Raw genomic sequence first — 18,940 nt, forward strand, 5'->3', positions numbered from 1 at the left:
GTCATATATCGTGCAGGATCTTAGAGGCTCCAAAGCTGGATGAGCCTCTGGGGAAAGAGGATCATTGGATTGGTTCTGATCCCTGCCCGATACAATGCTGCTCCTATGGCCTGTTGTGTGCAGATTGATTCTGCATACAGAAGACTGGAGGATGTGTGCTGTTGTGTCATCCTCCAAACAAGTATAATAATTGTAAAAAAAAAAAAAAAAGAAGAATGATGCTGCAACAGTGCAATCCAGCATGTGTATACAGAGTTCAGGGTGTTGCGAAGACCTCCCCTGACAAGAAGGAACACTTGACAAGAAAAAACAAGCCCTATAATCTATCATTTAGTGGGACACTTCAGCTTGTCGACCCCTGTATCAACATGACCTTTCATTCCCCAAACTATTTTGGGGTCAGTGAGTGCAGAGCTGGCTCCCTCCTCTGTCGGCCCTCTTCACAGGACCTATAACTCTGATGTTCAAGACCCCCTCTACTCAAAAATGTTTTTCTCATTCTTGCTTTACTTGGATGTTTGAACTTCAGTGTGAAGAATTTAGGTTGAAGTGTCTAAATTGAAGACATGCAAGTATGAGCTGGTTTGAAAATGCACCGTTACAGAAGTGTGATGTAAAAACTGCTAGTTACCCTTATTTACAAACTGGAATACTTACTGATTCCGGATTCTTCAGTGAAGGAGAGAAAGTGTATGTAATTTTAATATATATATATATATATATATATATTTTTTTTTTTACTTGGTACAAGTCTACTTTTTTGGTGGAAAAACCACATCTACATCTCTTTTATCTTTACATTTGAACTCTTAATTTGAAAATCTTGTTGCTATGTGAGATGTATAAATTCCTGCAAGGATATTTGTACAAGCCAGAGTGTAATTTTTATCCCTATAAAAAGCAAAGCAAAACAACAGATGTTGACAAAACAATTGATCAACCTGTAAATGCTTCCAGATGTACAAGTACAGCTCAAGGCAGAACATCTCATCTCCATTCAAAAACAACATGCTGTTAGTCCTCAGTGTAATGTCTTTAACCACCTGTTAGCTTTTCATTGTCATGAATCATACAGTAAAAACTCTCCTGTGAAAGCAGCATGGAAAGTTAAAGTGAGACAGACAGTGCAGTAAGAGGTGAATTAATTGTCTTTATTCGAGCCAAGGCCTGTAATCTCCCAGAAACCTCACGCAGTTTCCTTTTCTGAAAGTTGAAGTCAAGGCGGCGCTTCAATCTGCCCTTGGCCCGAGGGGCATGTCAAACTAATCCTTGTTGTCTTTTTGTGAGAGCAGCATTTGACTCTCTTCTGTCACTTATCATTTAATTACTTTACATTTTCATAGAATTTTTGCTCCCTTAATAATAGATAACTTAAGATTCAGATAATTCTGAAAGACGCCAGTGCAAGTGACAACATCAGCATGCTAACGTGCTGACGTTTTAAGTAAAATCCTTCACGTGTTAAACATCTGTACTATCTAGCACTTGGTAATTCATATTAAAGACAAAGTGTAGCTGAGGCTGATGGGATTGTCACTGGTTGTACAATATTTGCCATTAATCAAAAGCTTGGTGCTGGCACGAGATGAAAAGTTCCACATCCCAAAGGGATGTAACAAATTTCACAGCAATCCATCCAAAATTCATGGCGACACTTTAGTCTGGATCAAAGCTGTGCTGTAAGCTGGACTTGGCCCTCTCTAGAGCCACGCTGCCAAAAACTATTCTCAATTACAGTATTCTTGCCATGATGGTGGGAGTGAAGCAGGGATAATGCCAGACATGCAAAGAGAGTCCTGACAGGTACAGGGAGGATAAACATGGTTTTTATTTCTGTAGTAGTAATGGAACATACAGCGAAATAAACCTTACATGCACACACACAGACCATGCTTAATGTCAGCGGGACACAGAGAGAAGTGTAGTCACAGTAGGGTTCCTGCTGATACCAGCAGATTCAAAGAAACATGTCTTCAAAGTACTCTTCGAACTCCTCCTCCCTGAGCAGATAAAACAAACAGAACACAGAAATGTTAGTTCCTGTCATGCACAGTGAGCGCTGACACAAACAATCGAATGCTTCATACGGGGGACCCTGAATAAGTCTGTCAGTGCTTTAAACAGTGCGAAATGATGCTGAGTACAAACACTGATACGGAACACAAACAGGAAGGAAACAAGAAAGCCGAAGCATGTATGAATGCATTATTTGTGGAAAGCATTTCTTAATATTCTCCATGATGGCTCTATTTTTACATTTATACAGAACATGATATTGCAATTATATCTATTATGGAAGCACAATTCATAAGAACCTGTAATTTGTAGTGCCATGCATCAGAAACACTGCCATTATCTTCCAGTCAGAGGTGTTTTGCCTTGAGTTTTGCTCATCCAGCACTTGTGCTTGGATAAATACTTGCTCTCGTTGCAGTAATGGTATACTTCTTCGAGAAAAGAGAGACCTTTCTGTCCTGATGGTTAAGAACAGCTTTGTGCAGGGTCTACATAAGGGGCTATATGAGGACAGTAACCCACCTACACTATATGGCCAAGACTCTCCATTATGGTTTTACCGGAGCTTAATGGGTGACAGTCGATATGAACGTTAGCTGTTAGCCTTACCTTGACTTTTCCTCCACTGCGGGAGCGGGTCCTCGCCAGTGGTCGGCTTCTGATTGGTCCTCCGGCTCATCCTCGGCTTCAGAGCCTAAGAAGAAAGTGTTAGAGAGCTGTAAGTTGTGCTTCTAGGAAGGAAAAAAATAGGTCGACGAATAACCTTCAGTTGATCAGTTTGTAGTTCAGTGTCGCAACTGTTAGCCTTGCATGGCAGGAATTCACCTGCCTAACTCAGCTGTAGCCCAGATAAGACAAACTGATGGTTGAATCACCTTCATCTGTTATGCATCTGATCCATCAGCTGATGTTTAGGAAGCAAGCTTTACACCTTGTAAACAGGAAACTTCTGCAAGAGCCTGGCCTATTTCTCTCTGCAAATTTATTCAGAGACAAGTTTCAGTGGATTGTTTGGAGAGGACAAATTTGCAGCGGTCATGTATTTTTTAAGAGTCGTAGACAAACACCAGTGATAGCCTGGGGAGCGGTGCATTTACGGAGTTTATTAGGGAAGGGTCTGTTTGATGTTTGCTGAAGGAGAGAACAATGTTCAATTGATTACTTGCAATTTCTGAGGAAAGGTGAATAAAGGCCAATATGCTATTCAAGCAAAAACACTAATCATATGGCGGTATATTGAGGGTTGAGAGCAGTATATTTTTCCTCTTAATAGCTACAGCCAGACGAGATCAGAGTGCACATAAATTATGGGTTAGCCTCACTAGCTTGCCAAGATGTAGCATTTCATAATGTTTTAGCAGACAAAGTGCTTTCATAATCCTAAACTCCGCTGCTCTCTCTGAATGCATCGCTCACAAATTACATGATAGACGAAGAATAAAAAACTCCAGCCTTCAAAAACGGCTTCAAATGTGTCACTCAGGTTCTCATTGTGTGATGAACTCAATGACATAATATCTGGACAGAAAAACTTGTTTTTTATGCTCCTCCACCTACCCACCCATTTATCCAACCAGACCGTGGAATCGACAGAACAGGGACACGAGGGGCAAAGACATATTTCACTAAATGGTGAACGCAGTGAAAGACGAAAAGAAGAAGAAAGAAACTACTGGAAAGGAGGCAAAAAGACAGCTGAGAAAAAGCAGACCTGCTGTCAGTCTATTACCATTACAGAGCTAATGGATGTGTCCAAAAAGCGGTGTTGGGGTGTTTTCAATCCAGAAGTTTGGAGGAGTGTTACGGCCTGGAGGTGCAGGGGAGGAGGTTGCAAACTGTCCAGTGTGGGTGGGAGTGTGTCTGTGTGTGTTTTTAAATGGCGAGAGTGCTGGTGTAGTAGTTATGAATGCTACCTTTGTCCGAGTTTTGCGACTCTTCTGAGCTGCTGGAAGAGGTGGAGCGATCTGTAGAGAAACAGAAAGAACAATAAGTTGTGATCAAATTGGAGTCATTAAAACATTTTAATGTCAAGCTCAAGAGAAAAAATGTAATCATATCTTTCCCCAGAACAAAATGTACACAGGGTTCCTCCCACAGGGCCTCCCCATCTGTTGAGGCTACTGCCTCAAAAGACATTTTATTTGGCTCGGAGAGATTGTACCTCTGTGCCTCTTGCGTTTGTGCTTCTTAGAATGTGACGACGATCTCTTCCTCTTCTTGCTCTTCTTCTTTGGTGGCTCCTGATTCTCCCTTTGAGTATTTGTCTTTGCTTTCACCTCCTTTCTCCTGAAAAGAATGGCAAGTTGACCAAATTGTATTTACAACATAAACAGCAACAACTTCAAATATAATATGAAACCCGTCATGTCCCACAAGTGCTTGAGCACTAAAGCTTTCAAACACCTTCTATACATTTTGATGTGGCAGTGTGCCTGGACTCACAAAACAGCGATCAAAAAATGTGACATCGTACATCTAGCACTTGATTTTGCTCACAAATTGTCAAAATCTCAGTTCATTTTCCCACCCTTAACCCGTTGGAGTATTACACTATATACAGATGCATTCAGACTGGAAAAATAATATGATAAAATCTTGATATTCTGACTAGTAAAAAGGTCACACAGGAGATACGAATCGTGGTTTGAATTCTAAAAACCCTGAATGCCACAAAACAATGCGTGCTGACTGTCCATGGTGACCTGCCCTGCTTTTAGCAGACCAGCACACACTCTCCGCTATCTTAGAAATGAGCCATCATGAGTAAATACGTCTACATTTTTAATGTTAAAGATAAAAACAAAGGTGGGCTTACTTGTGATGGTAGTTGAGTTTGAAAGAGCATTCAGGGCATAATCCTAGAACAGAAACAACACAGCATTATCAGTGAAAGCTATTCTACAGTAGCAGCTGCACTTATGAGGGTGTTGTAGTGGGAACTGTAGCACTTCTTATGAGAGTTGAATTGTAGCGTTGAACAGGCACATGAAGGAAGTCACTGTATTCCAACCATTAAATGTGGTTAATATATATCTAAGTTCTTTTAAAAAAACATGTTTAATGCATTTCTTTAATCACGAAGCCTTTGCCAAGCCCTCAAAAGCAGTACTACGTCTAAGGAAAGAATTTATTTTATTTAGTGTGTATTTCTGTATGGACAGATGAACAGATATCGACAGTTCTCTTTAGAATCTGTCTGTTCTGTTTGATTAACTTTTGTTAAATTACTGCAAATGAAAACCACATTTTATTTGTGTTGCCATGTTAAAGTCTTTCTCCAGCCACTAAATTAAGCCCCTAAAAACTCATCTCTGTGTATCAAAAGTTACACATTTTGTAGTTGTTTTTTTTTTTTACATAGAAATAGTCCCTTTCTGCCTTAAAATAACCTTAGATGTAACTCTGTTGTTGCTTCCTCTAGAATGTGTAGATTTATAAAGTCTTGCCCTCCTTCTCCATCCACTCCTTTGCTATTTGCTGCAGCTCGAACACACCAGCTCACCCACACTACACTACTTTACACTAAACAATTGCAAGTTGTAATACGGAAGTTATTTTGTCATACGTATTCAAACCAAAAAACTGTTTCTCAAAATCTAAAAATAATTCTATGGAAAGCCCGAACCTTCAAGTGAATGGGATTGGTTCCTTAGATTTGCTAAATATGAAACTACAAAAGTCTGAATCCATGTTTTGTTTTTTTGTTTTTTTAAACTGTCATTGGTGCGCTACAGCTTCAATGTGGAAATGCTCTTCTATGGTGTTGACTATAGGATATGACTTCCAGTATATTAAAGAAAAAAAATCTCCATGTGGACATGTAAACAGAGTAAAAGGAAACAAACTTGATTTTTTTTTACAAAAGTTTAAGTTTAGCTTTCAGCTCATGCTGCCTGCGATAGAATTGAAAAGCAGCACCCAAATGTAACCGTTCAACCCGATTCATATGTAACAGTATCGTCCGCATACATTTCCAAACCTGCTCTAGGATATAAATACATCATTTTTACAAAAACTTAAGTGAGGGGACCAAAGAAAGTACCCTGTGGAACTCCTGTTTTACTCTCAATGGCAATGTTGCTTATAGAAACAAACTACTCATGTAGGCAGAAGTAAGATTGAACTCTTTAACAAATGTAAATGTCTTTTCGAAAACTTATTCATTTAACTGTTAAAATTACTTCAGCATCATCCTTATCTATTACATTTCTCCAGTAAAGAAGATCAAGTGCAAGCACCGGGTTTGCCAGGTCATTTTTCATTACTGCTGAAACATTAGGGACTGTCAAAGCATTGTATTTTGAATTAGCACAAATTGGAAAACACTGTTAGTTGAGGAGAAACAATGTGTCTGAAAGTGACCCAGTACCGGCTTGTTAAAAGAGCCTGTCATTCCCTGCTTGACGTCCTCCAATTAGGGCAATTATTTCAACAGGATTTTCTGCACTATGATACCTGAAGGAGGATTATTATGAGCCGGGTCCATCGGCCACCCCGCGGTCGCGCACATATAGACACCCCACACCTTTGTAGAAAGAATAGCCAGAAATAAATGAAGAGATAATTAGCTTTTCCTTACTGAGTTTGACCAATGCATTCCTCTTCTCCCCTTGTTCAACGTAGGCAAAATTGACCTCCCAGCTTTTTAGGCCTTCCTCCTTCTCACAGCGTTTGTTTCCACATTGGAACTGACCTGGAAGATGCGAGAGCTCATATAATATGCACAATGAAATCTGTATATTTCACTGATGATTACATTCACGTGATATTTTCGTGGCTTGTCTCGGATCAGCATTATTTAAGAAGGACATAAGTTACTAAGTAAGACCCTAATATTCTTGTGTGAAAAGATTTGTTGTGTAAAAACACAGGATTCAAAAAGCACAGCAGAAAAGACACATGTAGAAAAGAGTGGCAGTTGGGGAAAAAACACGTTTATTTTCGGATTGAGAAATTCAGACTGAAAATCGCTGAAAATTTCATATTCTGTCAGGAAACCTCCGAACCCTGCTGCTCCCCTGATTCACCACCTCCATCTACCTCCACTCCCCTTCCTCCACATCCCCCAGTTCTTCATCTCATCTCCCTTTCTTCACCTCACCTCATCCCCTCAGGCCACCCTCTAGCCTCTGCACAGCCTGCCTATTATCCCTAGAGGAGCTTAAGCAGGCATTGATCTGGTCTCTGGGGTTCCTCCAGATTGTAGCAGAGGGAGCGAATGCGTCAGAGCGGTCCATTCTTGGCAGAGGAACAAGAAAGGGCCTTACTCTGAGAGAGGAAAGTGATGCCTGCTCTCTCACCTGCCCGCGACTGAGACTTTGCCAACATTGAAGTGGAGTGACGTTGGGCGTCGTGGCTTCACTCCATTTAAGCCATAAGGCAGACTTTCTCTTCACGTGCTGTATTAGATTAAGACCCTATGACGCAAGCAAAAAAAGCTTCGGTGTTGGGTTGTGATGCCCTTGACTTGGTGTTTATTTGAGGGCATGAATCGATATAGAACTAGGTGAAAGACGGCAGAAAGAAATATGGGCTGAAATGACGTAGATAGTCTGTACACCAGTGCGTCTTTAAATCAGATGTATTTTTCATGTACATTTAATAGTATGTTTTTCTGATACTTGCTATGTATCAACTGTCTGGCTGCTTACTTCAAGAGTCAGACTTTTAGGTTTGGAATACAGTAATCTGTCAACAAACAAAACTAAAATGTCAACCTCATAGTAGACAGATCAACCAGCTAACCCTACCACACTTCCAGCCTCATTATTAGAATCAGTTCTTTATCGTGGCCAAAGTGTAACAACTGGCAGATTTTCGTTTTTGACAATACATACATGGCATTTTAAGAAGCTGCTTTTACTTATACATGAAGGAGATGAAAATACCTGCAAATCCTCTTCCTTTCTAACTGTCCATGGGTGTGACTTGGGTGAAGGCCCAGCTTCTCATCTCGGAGCCAACTTGACGCCATGATTGGTGACCGATACGCAAAGACCTGAGAGAATCCTATCCTGTCTCCCCCGCTTTACCAGTGACGCCAGCTACAGTCACATTGGAAATCTGCCATGACTTCTAACAGCGTTGTGTACACACATGCACACAAAAAAGTCTATTTTATTTAACTTACAGTATGTATACACATACACAACAGCTTCTGTGTGTACAATACTACAGCGGTCGCTTTGCATGTACAAAACGGAGCGGCCTTCACCATGGTTCTGAATCCCCTTGCTCCTGCAGAGAAGCAGCTCAGTGTCAAATGTAACACAATGTGATGTATTCGAAGGTTACAACATGGAGAGTGAGAATGCAACCGACTCTCCAGATAAACACAGCCGCAGCCGTGCAGAGTGGAGTCGATATCACTCCGTTTCTAGGCAATTTTTTTTGACAAAATGAATGTCAAAAACAGAACATAATCAAGGCCAGGAAACAATCCTGCACTTATTTCTGATAGTTTTCCGCCCAGAGGCAAAAACTGTTTCCTACATGAAAGCTAATAAGAACAACTCTGGTCCCTGGTGCTCTTTTCTAAATCCAGATTTTTAAAATAGGGTCATGAAGATCATCCCTGCTTCACAAAATAAGTTTTATGGAAAGGATCGTGTCTGTGTTGAAGGAAATAAAAAGCTATCTCCTGTATTTTGTTGACGGAATTCACGTGAGCCACACGTGCCCCGTGAAAAAAAGCTGACACCAGGGCGAGCGAGTAAATCTGTTAGAAGAGGGAATTCCTGTCCTCCTACGTCAATGGTCGATAATGCCACCAGCCCGCAGCCTGAGATCAAGACGGATATATCCCACAGGACAGATGGCAGCATGATTACCATTCACTGGATAAAGTCAAATGTCAGTGACCTGAGCCAGCATGCAGTCGCCTTTTATTCACTGTCGGATGGAGACTTCATAGGAATCTGATAAATAAATGTGAGGGTGGAGTAGAGCTAGGATCAGACACATAGAGAGGCTGACAAAAGGGAATTCAGGAGGTTTAAATAGGTAAAAATGTTCAATATGTCAAAAAAGTGACAACAAAAAATGAAATAAAAACCCAAAGATCAACAAGTCAACAACCTATCAGAACTATGATGTCACAGTGCAGGCTCAAAGTCAACTCACACTCATGCTTTTAGTGTGAGTTACTCAGAGGCAGCAGAGATGGGTCAAACCTGATTCCTCCACGGTAAATAAGGCCGTGGCATGGAGCATGTTCAGACTATTTTTTTTTAAAGCTAAAGAAGTTACACAAGCCAACACCAGACTCCAGGAGGCCCACCTAAAACAAGTCCTTTGGCCTCCTCCTGACAGCATGACTAACGCTCAATTTATACCAGAAGGGGAAACCACCAGAAAACAACATGACACGGAACGAAGCCCTGCATGCTTTACCGCCTCAGTTGGCTCCACCGTAAAAGAATTTCAGGACATATTTTTCGAATTTTAAATGCTCATTCCATGTGAAACTGATATTTTATGCAAGTAGACTGAAAGAAATATAGTTTTATGACCTAAAGGGGAAATGTGGAGGGTTTTTTTTTACCACTAGTAGCATTTTTGAGCAACCTTTTTATGAACCCAATTTGCCGCATTTCTTTGAATTGCACATGGAAGTATACCGATACTGACTGCAGAAGATGCTGCACCCATTCTCGACATTGATTTTGTACTATTCCACCCGAGGCAGCCATGCCCAAAGAATGCATGCAAAAAAAAGGAAGAAAATACCATTTAAAAAACATTGCACAAAAGGTACCTTTTAAGATGTGTTAAGAGGAGGCATCTATAGCTTTCCCTTTTATTCAGCTGGACGAATTAATGTGAAATATTTCACAAGTCTGAATGACACCAGACTAGAAAAAGGAAGGCATCAGAATTAAGTGGAAGAACATGTCATTCTTCAAGAGTTCTTTCAATTGTAGCAAAACGTGGGACTCTTGTGAGAGAAACCTTTTTACTTCTACTCATTTCTGGCTCCCATGCAGCACCGTGACCACAAAAGGAAATGTCAGTTTTCTTTGTAATCCACCTTAGTGGGTGGAGACTAGTCTGCATTACCTAATACCAGCCTGCCCTGAGCAGGGAGTTTCTGGCAGAGCGGAAGTGCAGTTACCCTTATATGGAGCAGTAAGATCAGTTTAATTGGGGAAAGTTCAGTGTGGTCTAATGTATCTGTAAACACAAATCCAGTCTGGCTATTTGGCAGCCACTGCATTCAATCACCTGGGCTAGCAACATTCATATCAGGTGGAATCCCTGCTAAATGTACCAAACTCCTTGTTGATAACTCACCTGCGGGATTGTTTGCAGGATACTGAATTCGAGTTGTTTTTTTATTGACATCCTATACGAGGACTGCAAACCAGCTGAATCTCCTGCTGCATCGAATCCATGAGAAAAACGTATTCCACCTTTAACTCGCAACACTTTTAAGATTCAATTTGCACTCCAGTGTTTCTTTCCCAGCTCTAAACGTGGACGTTGGGTCCATCTAACGGAATTAGATTGGTATTGATTTCACTGGACCGAGTTTAGCGCCCCGCAGTACTTAAGGAGTATTTTCTCAGGGAATTATTAATGTTCGCCAATCACAGACGTGACACTTTAACTGAAGCGCCTCTGACCTAATCTAATCCTACTTCCTGTCGAGTATTGCTACAGGGGGCGAACTGTCAGAGACCAGGATTACGCCGTCTTAATCTGGAACAATATATTGGCTTAGTCAGCTTTCTCAGACACTGTGTATGTTTGTGAGGTCGCGGCGGTGTAAACATAATGTAAAATGTGTTTGTGTGCGCGCGTTTGCGTGAGGTTCAATGCATATCAATGAGCTGTCAAGTCAGGTTTACTCTCACTGAGCTGCTGATACTGTCCTCCGAAAACAAACTGTTAAACATTTTGATGTGGTAAATATGGTGAATACATAATTCGGTCACACAAAGGAGCAGTACACGGAGAAGCGATGTTAATCCTGAACAATTAACAGACAGTGATCATGAAAGTTGTACAGACGTAAGCTGAGAATGTAAGACAATAATAGAATACTTATGAATCAATAGATGAATCGGTACTTGAATGGCATGAATAGTCCAATAGGTCATAGGTTAAAAAGTCAGATGAAATGTCAAATATCTGAATAGTTTTGGTTGCTATTCTGGAAAACCAATAAGTTTGATTAAATTGTACCAAGCATATTTTGTTTGGGGATTTTGTATCTTGTAGGGGGAACTATGGTATGTACTGCTGTGTAAATTGTCTTATCTCTGTCACCATCTAGTGGAGAAGGTTGGGAATGCTGAGTGACAAACCTTAACTGTGTCCCAAACTGCAGGATTGCAGGATTTAAAAAAAATGTAGCCAGTGACAAAACAATTAGAAGTGAGATTAAAAATAGCAAATTTTAAGCTGCTTTTTTTTTTTTAGTTGGAGTTTCATTTACTCAAGCAGAATGGATAATTTTGTCCATTAACTGGTCAGAATTAAAATGCAAATGCAGAGATTTCTGTCAGTTAATGTAACAGAGGCTCGTTGCTTTCACTGTGCCTAGTCTCACCCAAAAAGGCATTTTTGAACCATGAAAAACTGTACAGAGTGCATTGTCAGAGCTGGCAGGCATCCACCAAAATGTGACTTTGCAATGTTCCTGCAAGACAGCGTTAGAAATAGAAGCAAAATGACATTTTTCTGTTTCCAATATCTTTCTAGAAGATGTTTTTGATGTAGATTATTTTCACTGTTTCCTCCTGTTAGCAGCTCTTCCATTCAAAGAGAAGCATACACCGGTCACAACTTAGTATGTCTGCTGCTTGGTTTGAGAGTAATTTATTATTTCACCTTTTTGTTTTGAAGGATTTGGAAGAAGCCACAAGTAAATACCTTCAACAGAAAAGGTGACTTTTTACTGTGAGAGTTTTTCTGCAATTAAAATCACAATAAAATGTCAATATTATTGTGGTTAATTCAGCAGCGAAAGCAGAAACGTATAAAAATGTACAACTTAAAATAGGATAACACAGAGGTATGCCTTACCTTTGCCAGAGACAACTTCATTCTCAGTCCGCCAACGAAATCCAAACTGTTGGGTAGGTTGAAAAAGATCCATGTAATTTAGCAAAAGCATTTATAATTAAAATGCAGACATGCAGAATGGATTGCAGTTTTTTTTTTCCCCTAAAAAAAAAAAAACAGTAAACCTTAATTTAAGGAATCCTACCATAGCTCTGTGTTTAGCCGGTCTGTAATTACTTATTGTTTTCTACTGCATTTGGCTCAGTGAAAGTATTCAGTGTACTGCTGCAAATGCATCTTTACTACATTAAAAATAGAAGTTGCAGAAACGAAAATCAACCTAAAAAAATAAGCCTTTCTGAAAATCTAAACCGTGAAAACACATACTTATATATGAATATTGTATGTATATACATTGTATTGATTTTACTTCAGTCGTGCTTTTTTGTCAGTAGATACTGTGCGTACAAATACACACATTAGTTTACACACATGTACGGTGTCCCTAACAACAGTAGGTCAATAAGGGTATATTCTGTTTCCTGTTCTTCAGATGTCTGTGCAAATTTAGAGATATTGCACACAACAAAACTGAATATAGAAAATTAATGAGCCCAGGCATCAGAGCTACTGAGCAGGGCCACATGCGCGCTGCCTTTCAGTTTAACATATTGTCACTTTTAAAGCTTGGCCATCGTCCAGAATAGTCCAGTGGCCACCAGAGACAGAGCACAGTGCCAAAGTACATTATACCCTTAACTCTGGTCTACAATGGGCCAGTTAGGATGGAGATTAGTACAAGTTAGAAAATATTAACCTTTACACATGGCAACACCACCGGAACAATTAGTGTAATTATTGGACCTCAGTGTAATAAGGGATCATTCTGCCATGTCCTGGCAGTGGTGTCTGAGATGGCTGAGGTGTTGTAACTCGTGCTTAACCCTGGCTGTTTCTGGGCTTTTGCTGTGAACTGTGGGTTCATTTTTCACCGTCATATAAAGTCCTAGCCTAGCCGCGTTAGACCCATGCTCTGAAGACGCAAGGGTCTGGGCACGCTCGACAGGGAGGGAGGCGGTCTAAAAGGTTGTCTATCAAATCACTCTGCAGCAATTGGGTAGGTATACAACCAATCAGCGCAACGAATAGGCTCCTAGAGCGCCGGAAATCAGAGGATGCGGTAGCTCGGTGAAGCCTTATTTATTCAGTCAATGGGTGAAGCTCAAGTATATTACAGACATGTTAACAGAAAGATTATTCAGAGTCGGTGCTAATGGAGCTCAACGACTGTTGTCGTTTTTGTTGTCGACCCTGGCAGAGAATTAAAATCGTTGCCGTGGGTTGTCTAGCGCGGCTAGGCTAGTTGTTTCCGGTTGTTTCTGTCCGAATCGTCGCGCCTCTGTCGTCACTTAGTTACGCCCGCCTTCTGACTCTACACTTCATGGTGATTGGTCCAGCCAGTTTTAGGAGCATCCAACCTCGAGCCTTATGGAGGGTAACTAGACCCACCCTGGCAGAGAATTAAATTAGTTGCCGTGGGTTGTCTAGCGCGGCTAGGCTAATAAAGTCCTGCACCTCTATAGAAACAGCACATTCATGGATAGAAGTGGAGAGAACTCAAAATGTATTTTGTGTAGCATGGCAGGTAAAATAATACAAATTATAAAAAAAGAAAAACAACAGTTACATTTCTTCTGATTATTTTACAGAAATATAACGTCTTTCCCACAGCTGCTATCAAGACCAGAAATACCTGTAAATAGTTAAACACATATTTAACTATTTACATTTTTACAACCCCCACAAACTCATCTATCAATTCTTGAAAGATTTCTCAGCATCCTTAATGTATCGTCCAACAACTTCCTGACACCTCGCTCCCCTATATGCTGTTTCTGATTTTATTATGTTTTATTTTCCTCTCAGTCACTCCAGTTCGTTTCCATACTTGTCCCTTCTCTATTCTGTGAAAGCACAGCCTGCAGTTAAAAGGAAAAACCCCCTAAATGTTTGTCACACAACTGTTAAATCAGTAGTGAAATCTCAGTTGTGCTAAGAAACTTGTTGTTTTTTCTAGATTGATACAAAGGCTTTATTTTTTGGCACTTTTTAAACAAAGTTAGTGCTTACAATTTGTTATTTTTGCAGATGGTATGATGAGTTCAGGGACAACTTTAAAGCTGGAACTCAGATGATTTTAACAGTTTCCGCAGTTTGTGTCTCTGGTAAAGAGTGTAATTATGACAATTTATTTTAAAGACAGCTTTGCGACAAAACCGACTGGCAGGTTTTGGGGCTCTGAAAGTTAACTTTAGAGACCTTGTGTTTCACTTATGCCTTTTTCCTCAGCTACTTCAACGACCAAATTTTCTCAGAGAGATCAATAAAACCACAAACCAAAACATGACAGATAAACTACAGCAACCTATGCTTTCTTATCTGAAACTTGCTTCTAGTATCAGCATTTCTGCTGATGTGACAACTTCAAAATGTTTACAGTACCTATATTAAAATTACTCACCTTCTGCTTTATTGTTGTTTAAAGTGGATAGTAAATCAGTCCTAATCATTTACTCCATTTATCTCACCTTGTTTTCCTTGTATCTGCTGAGGTCAGCTATGCAGTATTCTTTAAAGAGCTTGTCATAATACTTCTTGGCAAGTTCTTTTTCCCTGGAACAGAATACATCCACAAATAAGCAGACAGAGAGTAACAAAGGCATCTTAAACTACCCGATTTTTCTCCCCAGACACGAGCTGCTTAAGGTGTCAGAGTGTCAACACACAGATTTTCAGAAGAGGACAGAATAATCAAAAACAAACGGGATGATAAAGCAGACTGTAGGAACAGCTGACTTCGGATTATCACCATGTCATGTCTTCCTCGTCCTCGTCCCTCCAGAGGAAGCGATGATTTTCACGCAGCACGTCCAGATCTCTCTTGTCTTTAGAGCTGCACGACACAAAAAGTGAAATGTTCATACGTCAATATAAATGGATACACTTCTGCTGCAATAAACTGTAATTGAATATTTAACTGGATCAAAACAACGTGTATCCAGTGGTCTGATGGCCTGATATGGATATATATTACCTCATTAAATGTACCTTAGAGCAACTGCTGAATGACAGTGAGACAGAACACTTACGTAGATCGTTTGAAGTCGGCCATCTGCCCTCCATAATACAGTATGTAGTCACCGACAAACTTCTTATGCCGCTCAAACTAGAGACATGTGCTTAAGGTTTAACTTTCTTCAAATAAAGGCAACAAAGCACTAAAACCAGCATGAAATGAATACACCATCTGGGATTGTTATGTCTTTAAGTACGCGTACATTAATGTAACACGTATAGTTTCATCAATTCAAGGACAAGGTAAGCTAAAGATGGATACAGCATTCATTGATATCAGATGGGCTCTTCTGTTCCTGGCTTCCTCTCTGGAAAAACACACCAAAAAGCAGAATATTTATATAAAAGATGAGATAATACAAACAGTGTATTTGTAAGAACAATGTTTGGGTGCATTTAAAGTGATTTTTTCAGTAAATTAAATAAGTAAAACTGAGCCTTTTAATGTTTGTTCCCATTTAGTTTAATTAGAAACAGAAATCAATGCCTACAAATCAATTTTCTTTGAAAATTAAAATGTGATATCTCTCATTGTAATCTTGTTATACATCATGTGCACACAAACTGCAAGGTAAATTGCAATTTGACTGAATGATTTCATTTTTCAGTAATAAGTGTTACTTCTTATCAGGACTGACATTAATTGCAATGTGACCAGAAAAAAAAAATGGAACTTTATTTAAATGAGCTATTAAAATACAAAATGATTTAAACATTTCACTGCAACTGTAACGTACCTGTCCAGTTCATTAGAGTGGAAACTGCTGTGAGCCACTTTGGAGTGGCGACCTTTGTGGAATGGTTTCTGCAATATTTCCTCCTCACGTTTCCTGTCAGAGGTACAAATAAATATGGAAGTTTGTGTTACTGATAGCAGCTACCAGATAAAAGTAAAGGTGGTAGAAAACTTGTGTTTACTCAGAACCTATTACCCTTGATAAGATTAATATAACTACACAGTTCAAACATTTTTCCCGGACATAGGAGGAGTATGAGAGCCAAGCTTCCCCTTAAAATGTTGTGTGAATCTCTACCCTTGGCTTTTGTCTTAGCAAGGCATGAGTCCTGTATTCATACACGTGGTTTATTGTAATAAGAAACTCTGATGGACACTTGCTCTTTGTGAAGTTACTTTCTGTAGAATTTTCACAAAATTTACCTCTTAAGTCCTCTCTCTGAGGACTCTCCCTGTCCATCATCGTCACTGAAGTCAGAGTCATAGCCGCCAGCTCCGTGTACCTGCAGAAACACGGGAAATTATTTGTGTTTGTAGAATCAAATTCAGTATAATATGATTTATTTACTAGCGCTGAACGATGCAGGGAAAATATGTAATTGCAAATTTGTCAACGGATATTGTGATTTGTAATATATTCCTTTAAGTTTCAGTTTAATATTAATTGTGTAGCAGATTTAAAACACGGCATGGATCATTACCACGAGACACAATAAAAGCAGTAACTGCTTTATGTTCGACTGCAAGGATGTGAATGTGAAGATTCAAATATGCATTTATTACATTTTTAATGTAATAAACATTTTAGAGATGGAACAATTATCACAAAAGCAGTGAGTGTGCTGTGGTAAATAAATAAAGTAAGAATAATAAAAATTGAATCATTTTTTATAAGACAACAATGAGAACAAGCTCTGATACTGAAACAGGAAATTAAGTCATAACTCAGAAGCAGCATCTAAGTATTGCACAATCTGCAATAAAGTTGAGTAAAGTCATAAAACTAAAGAATAAACCCGGGGTCAGACAGTGCATTATGCACATTCAAAATTGCAGCCTTTGCAGTTTGCTAATTGCATTTTAAACTCTAATTTTAATCTGAAATCGATTAATTATTCAGACCCAGGTCTTTCCCACACAACAAAAATATCAGCTTGCAGAATGATTCATATTCAGAAAAGCCTTTCTGCATCTGCAGGCATACATCAGAGACAGACATGCATTGTAACCTGTTTGCACAGTATTCTCAGCAGTCTCACAGATTTTTCTTCTATGTAAACAGACTGGAAATGAGTCTGAATATGAGTGAATATGTATAAAACGTCTGACTTAGCTAATTTTTTAAAATGACGTTATCATTTGCGGCACATAAAATACAGCGGAATAGTTTAACTGCTGTGAAAACCTGAATAGGACCACACACACTCTCAACTTAAAACCCTGCACTGTTAGCTTTCAGGAACCGGAATATGCGGAAGATACCATTGGTTGATACTTAACGTAGTTGTAAAAGTGGTAAGTACTTTGAAAGAGGCATCAGCATAAGGGTCAGTGCACAATAATTTTATTTAGCTATTACCAATGTTAGAAACTCATTGCTAAAGTGTATAGCTAAACTTGCAGCCAAATATTATCCACTCCAGTATTTTATTTTCTTTGAAACGCAATTGTAACTAGGAAAGCAGTTAGGAACCAAGGCAGTAACGCTAGCAAGTAGTACAGATAGAAGGAACTCTGCGGCTAATTTAGCTGCTCACTAACGAATAACGAAAATATCAACCGCAATATATCCTCCCAGACTTGTCTGCATGAAAACCCTTTTTTGACTTTAAGACGTGTAGTTTACCTTCACAAGATTATCCATTAGTTTCTTCACTTTAGAGTCTCCAGCTCTGAAATGTTTACAAAATGAAAACCATGTCGCCGAATGATGACGTCACACAGCAGCTCTCGGTATGTTGACGTTTAGAGCAGCTTTATTATTTTATTCTGCTTAGAAAATGGAAATAAATATCTTTTTTCGTTTCTGTTGACACGGAAAGTGGGCTATGTTGTGATTTAAAATGAATCTGCTGATATTAAAAGCGATTTTTCTGGCTTTTCCCCAGCAGCAGCTGGTCTCATCAACAAAGCCAGAGACCCCCAGTGACACTGCCTCTTTCCCAACCCCCCACCATAGACACTGACTCAGTGTGTTACATTAAGCACAGCTTTTAAATGTGATTAACATTATCCTTGTTCATATTTCAAGATGTTTACAATGCATACTGTGATATTTTCCACATCCCTGTGTGAATAATTGCACATTTCTGCACAATCTGTGCAGCTGTCTCACTTAAATAACATTGTAAATATTTATATTACTTTTATTATGGCTTTGATTTGCTATTCTCCTTCGTTAATTGCCTTGTAAGACTTAGCTCACTGTTTGTTTGACTTGCAGCACATGCTTTTTTAAACTGTCATCCCTCTTTAAATTTTTATTCTTATCAGTGTTTGCTGTTATGCACCAAAACACCAAGTCATATTCCTCATTTCTGAAAACCTGCTTGGCGATGAAACAGATTGTGATTGCTGTGGATGCAAGCCAAGTAGTAAATATTACATTAATTCTGTCTGTGTTTACTTTGTAACCTAATTGTGCTTCCTCCATCTCTGTTCCTCATAAAAACCACATTTCTAATAATTTCTTTAATGAGGCATTTATTGCTACCCTAATTCGTTAATTCATCTATCTACCCATTTATCCAATGGCCTATTTATCAGAGGTAATGCCGTGGTCGAATGAATAATCTAGAAACTGAAAAATACTCAAAAAGTAGTCTACAACACCAGTCATCGACTTTTATTTTGGAACAAATGGGCCAATTACACTGATTAATTACCAGTTCAGGCTACATTTCACTCATTTCCACTGAGGGACAATATAGAGGATATGTAGGCGTTTATCTGTAGATGGAGCATAAAGAGGGTATTATATGCTATTTGAGTATAATTCAGTCCTTGGATAGTGAGATATGACTGGGGTCAAAGTTCACCGCAGTC

The 18,940-nt window shown here is 39.3% G+C and overlaps 1 protein-coding gene across 1 annotated transcript; it reads right to left on the reverse strand.

The window, feature by feature from the left end:
* Positions 1 to 1,810: 1,810 nt before the first annotated feature.
* Positions 1,811 to 17,861, reverse strand: fra10ac1 (FRA10A associated CGG repeat 1). Its single transcript, XM_022212255.2, has 14 exons — positions 17,742 to 17,861; positions 16,319 to 16,398; positions 15,897 to 15,989; positions 15,422 to 15,467; positions 15,174 to 15,250; positions 14,894 to 14,977; positions 14,613 to 14,697; positions 12,046 to 12,091; positions 6,596 to 6,709; positions 4,832 to 4,874; positions 4,178 to 4,302; positions 3,930 to 3,980; positions 2,626 to 2,710; positions 1,811 to 2,000 (listed from the first exon to the last, which is right to left on the reverse strand). Exons 1-14 carry the CDS (start codon positions 17,757 to 17,759, stop codon positions 1,958 to 1,960), a joined length of 990 nt encoding a protein of 329 aa, XP_022067947.1. The 5' UTR covers positions 17,760 to 17,861; the 3' UTR covers positions 1,811 to 1,957.
* Positions 17,862 to 18,940: the final 1,079 nt, after the last annotated feature.

This window comes from Acanthochromis polyacanthus, chromosome 19 (assembly GCF_021347895.1).
Source record: "Acanthochromis polyacanthus isolate Apoly-LR-REF ecotype Palm Island chromosome 19, KAUST_Apoly_ChrSc, whole genome shotgun sequence".
Taxonomy (NCBI): domain Eukaryota; kingdom Metazoa; phylum Chordata; class Actinopteri; family Pomacentridae; genus Acanthochromis; species Acanthochromis polyacanthus.

Bases quoted from the DNA above. Each gene is read 5' to 3' on its own strand.
- fra10ac1 (XM_022212255.2), bottom strand. The intron at 12,092-14,612 runs GTGAGATAAATG...CCTACCCAACAG, and splicing joins GCAGATACAAGGAAAACAAG to TTTGGATTTCGTTGGCGGAC. The intron at 6,710-12,045 runs GTAAGGCATACC...CGCATCTTCCAG, and splicing joins TGAAGTTGTCTCTGGCAAAG to GTCAGTTCCAATGTGGAAAC.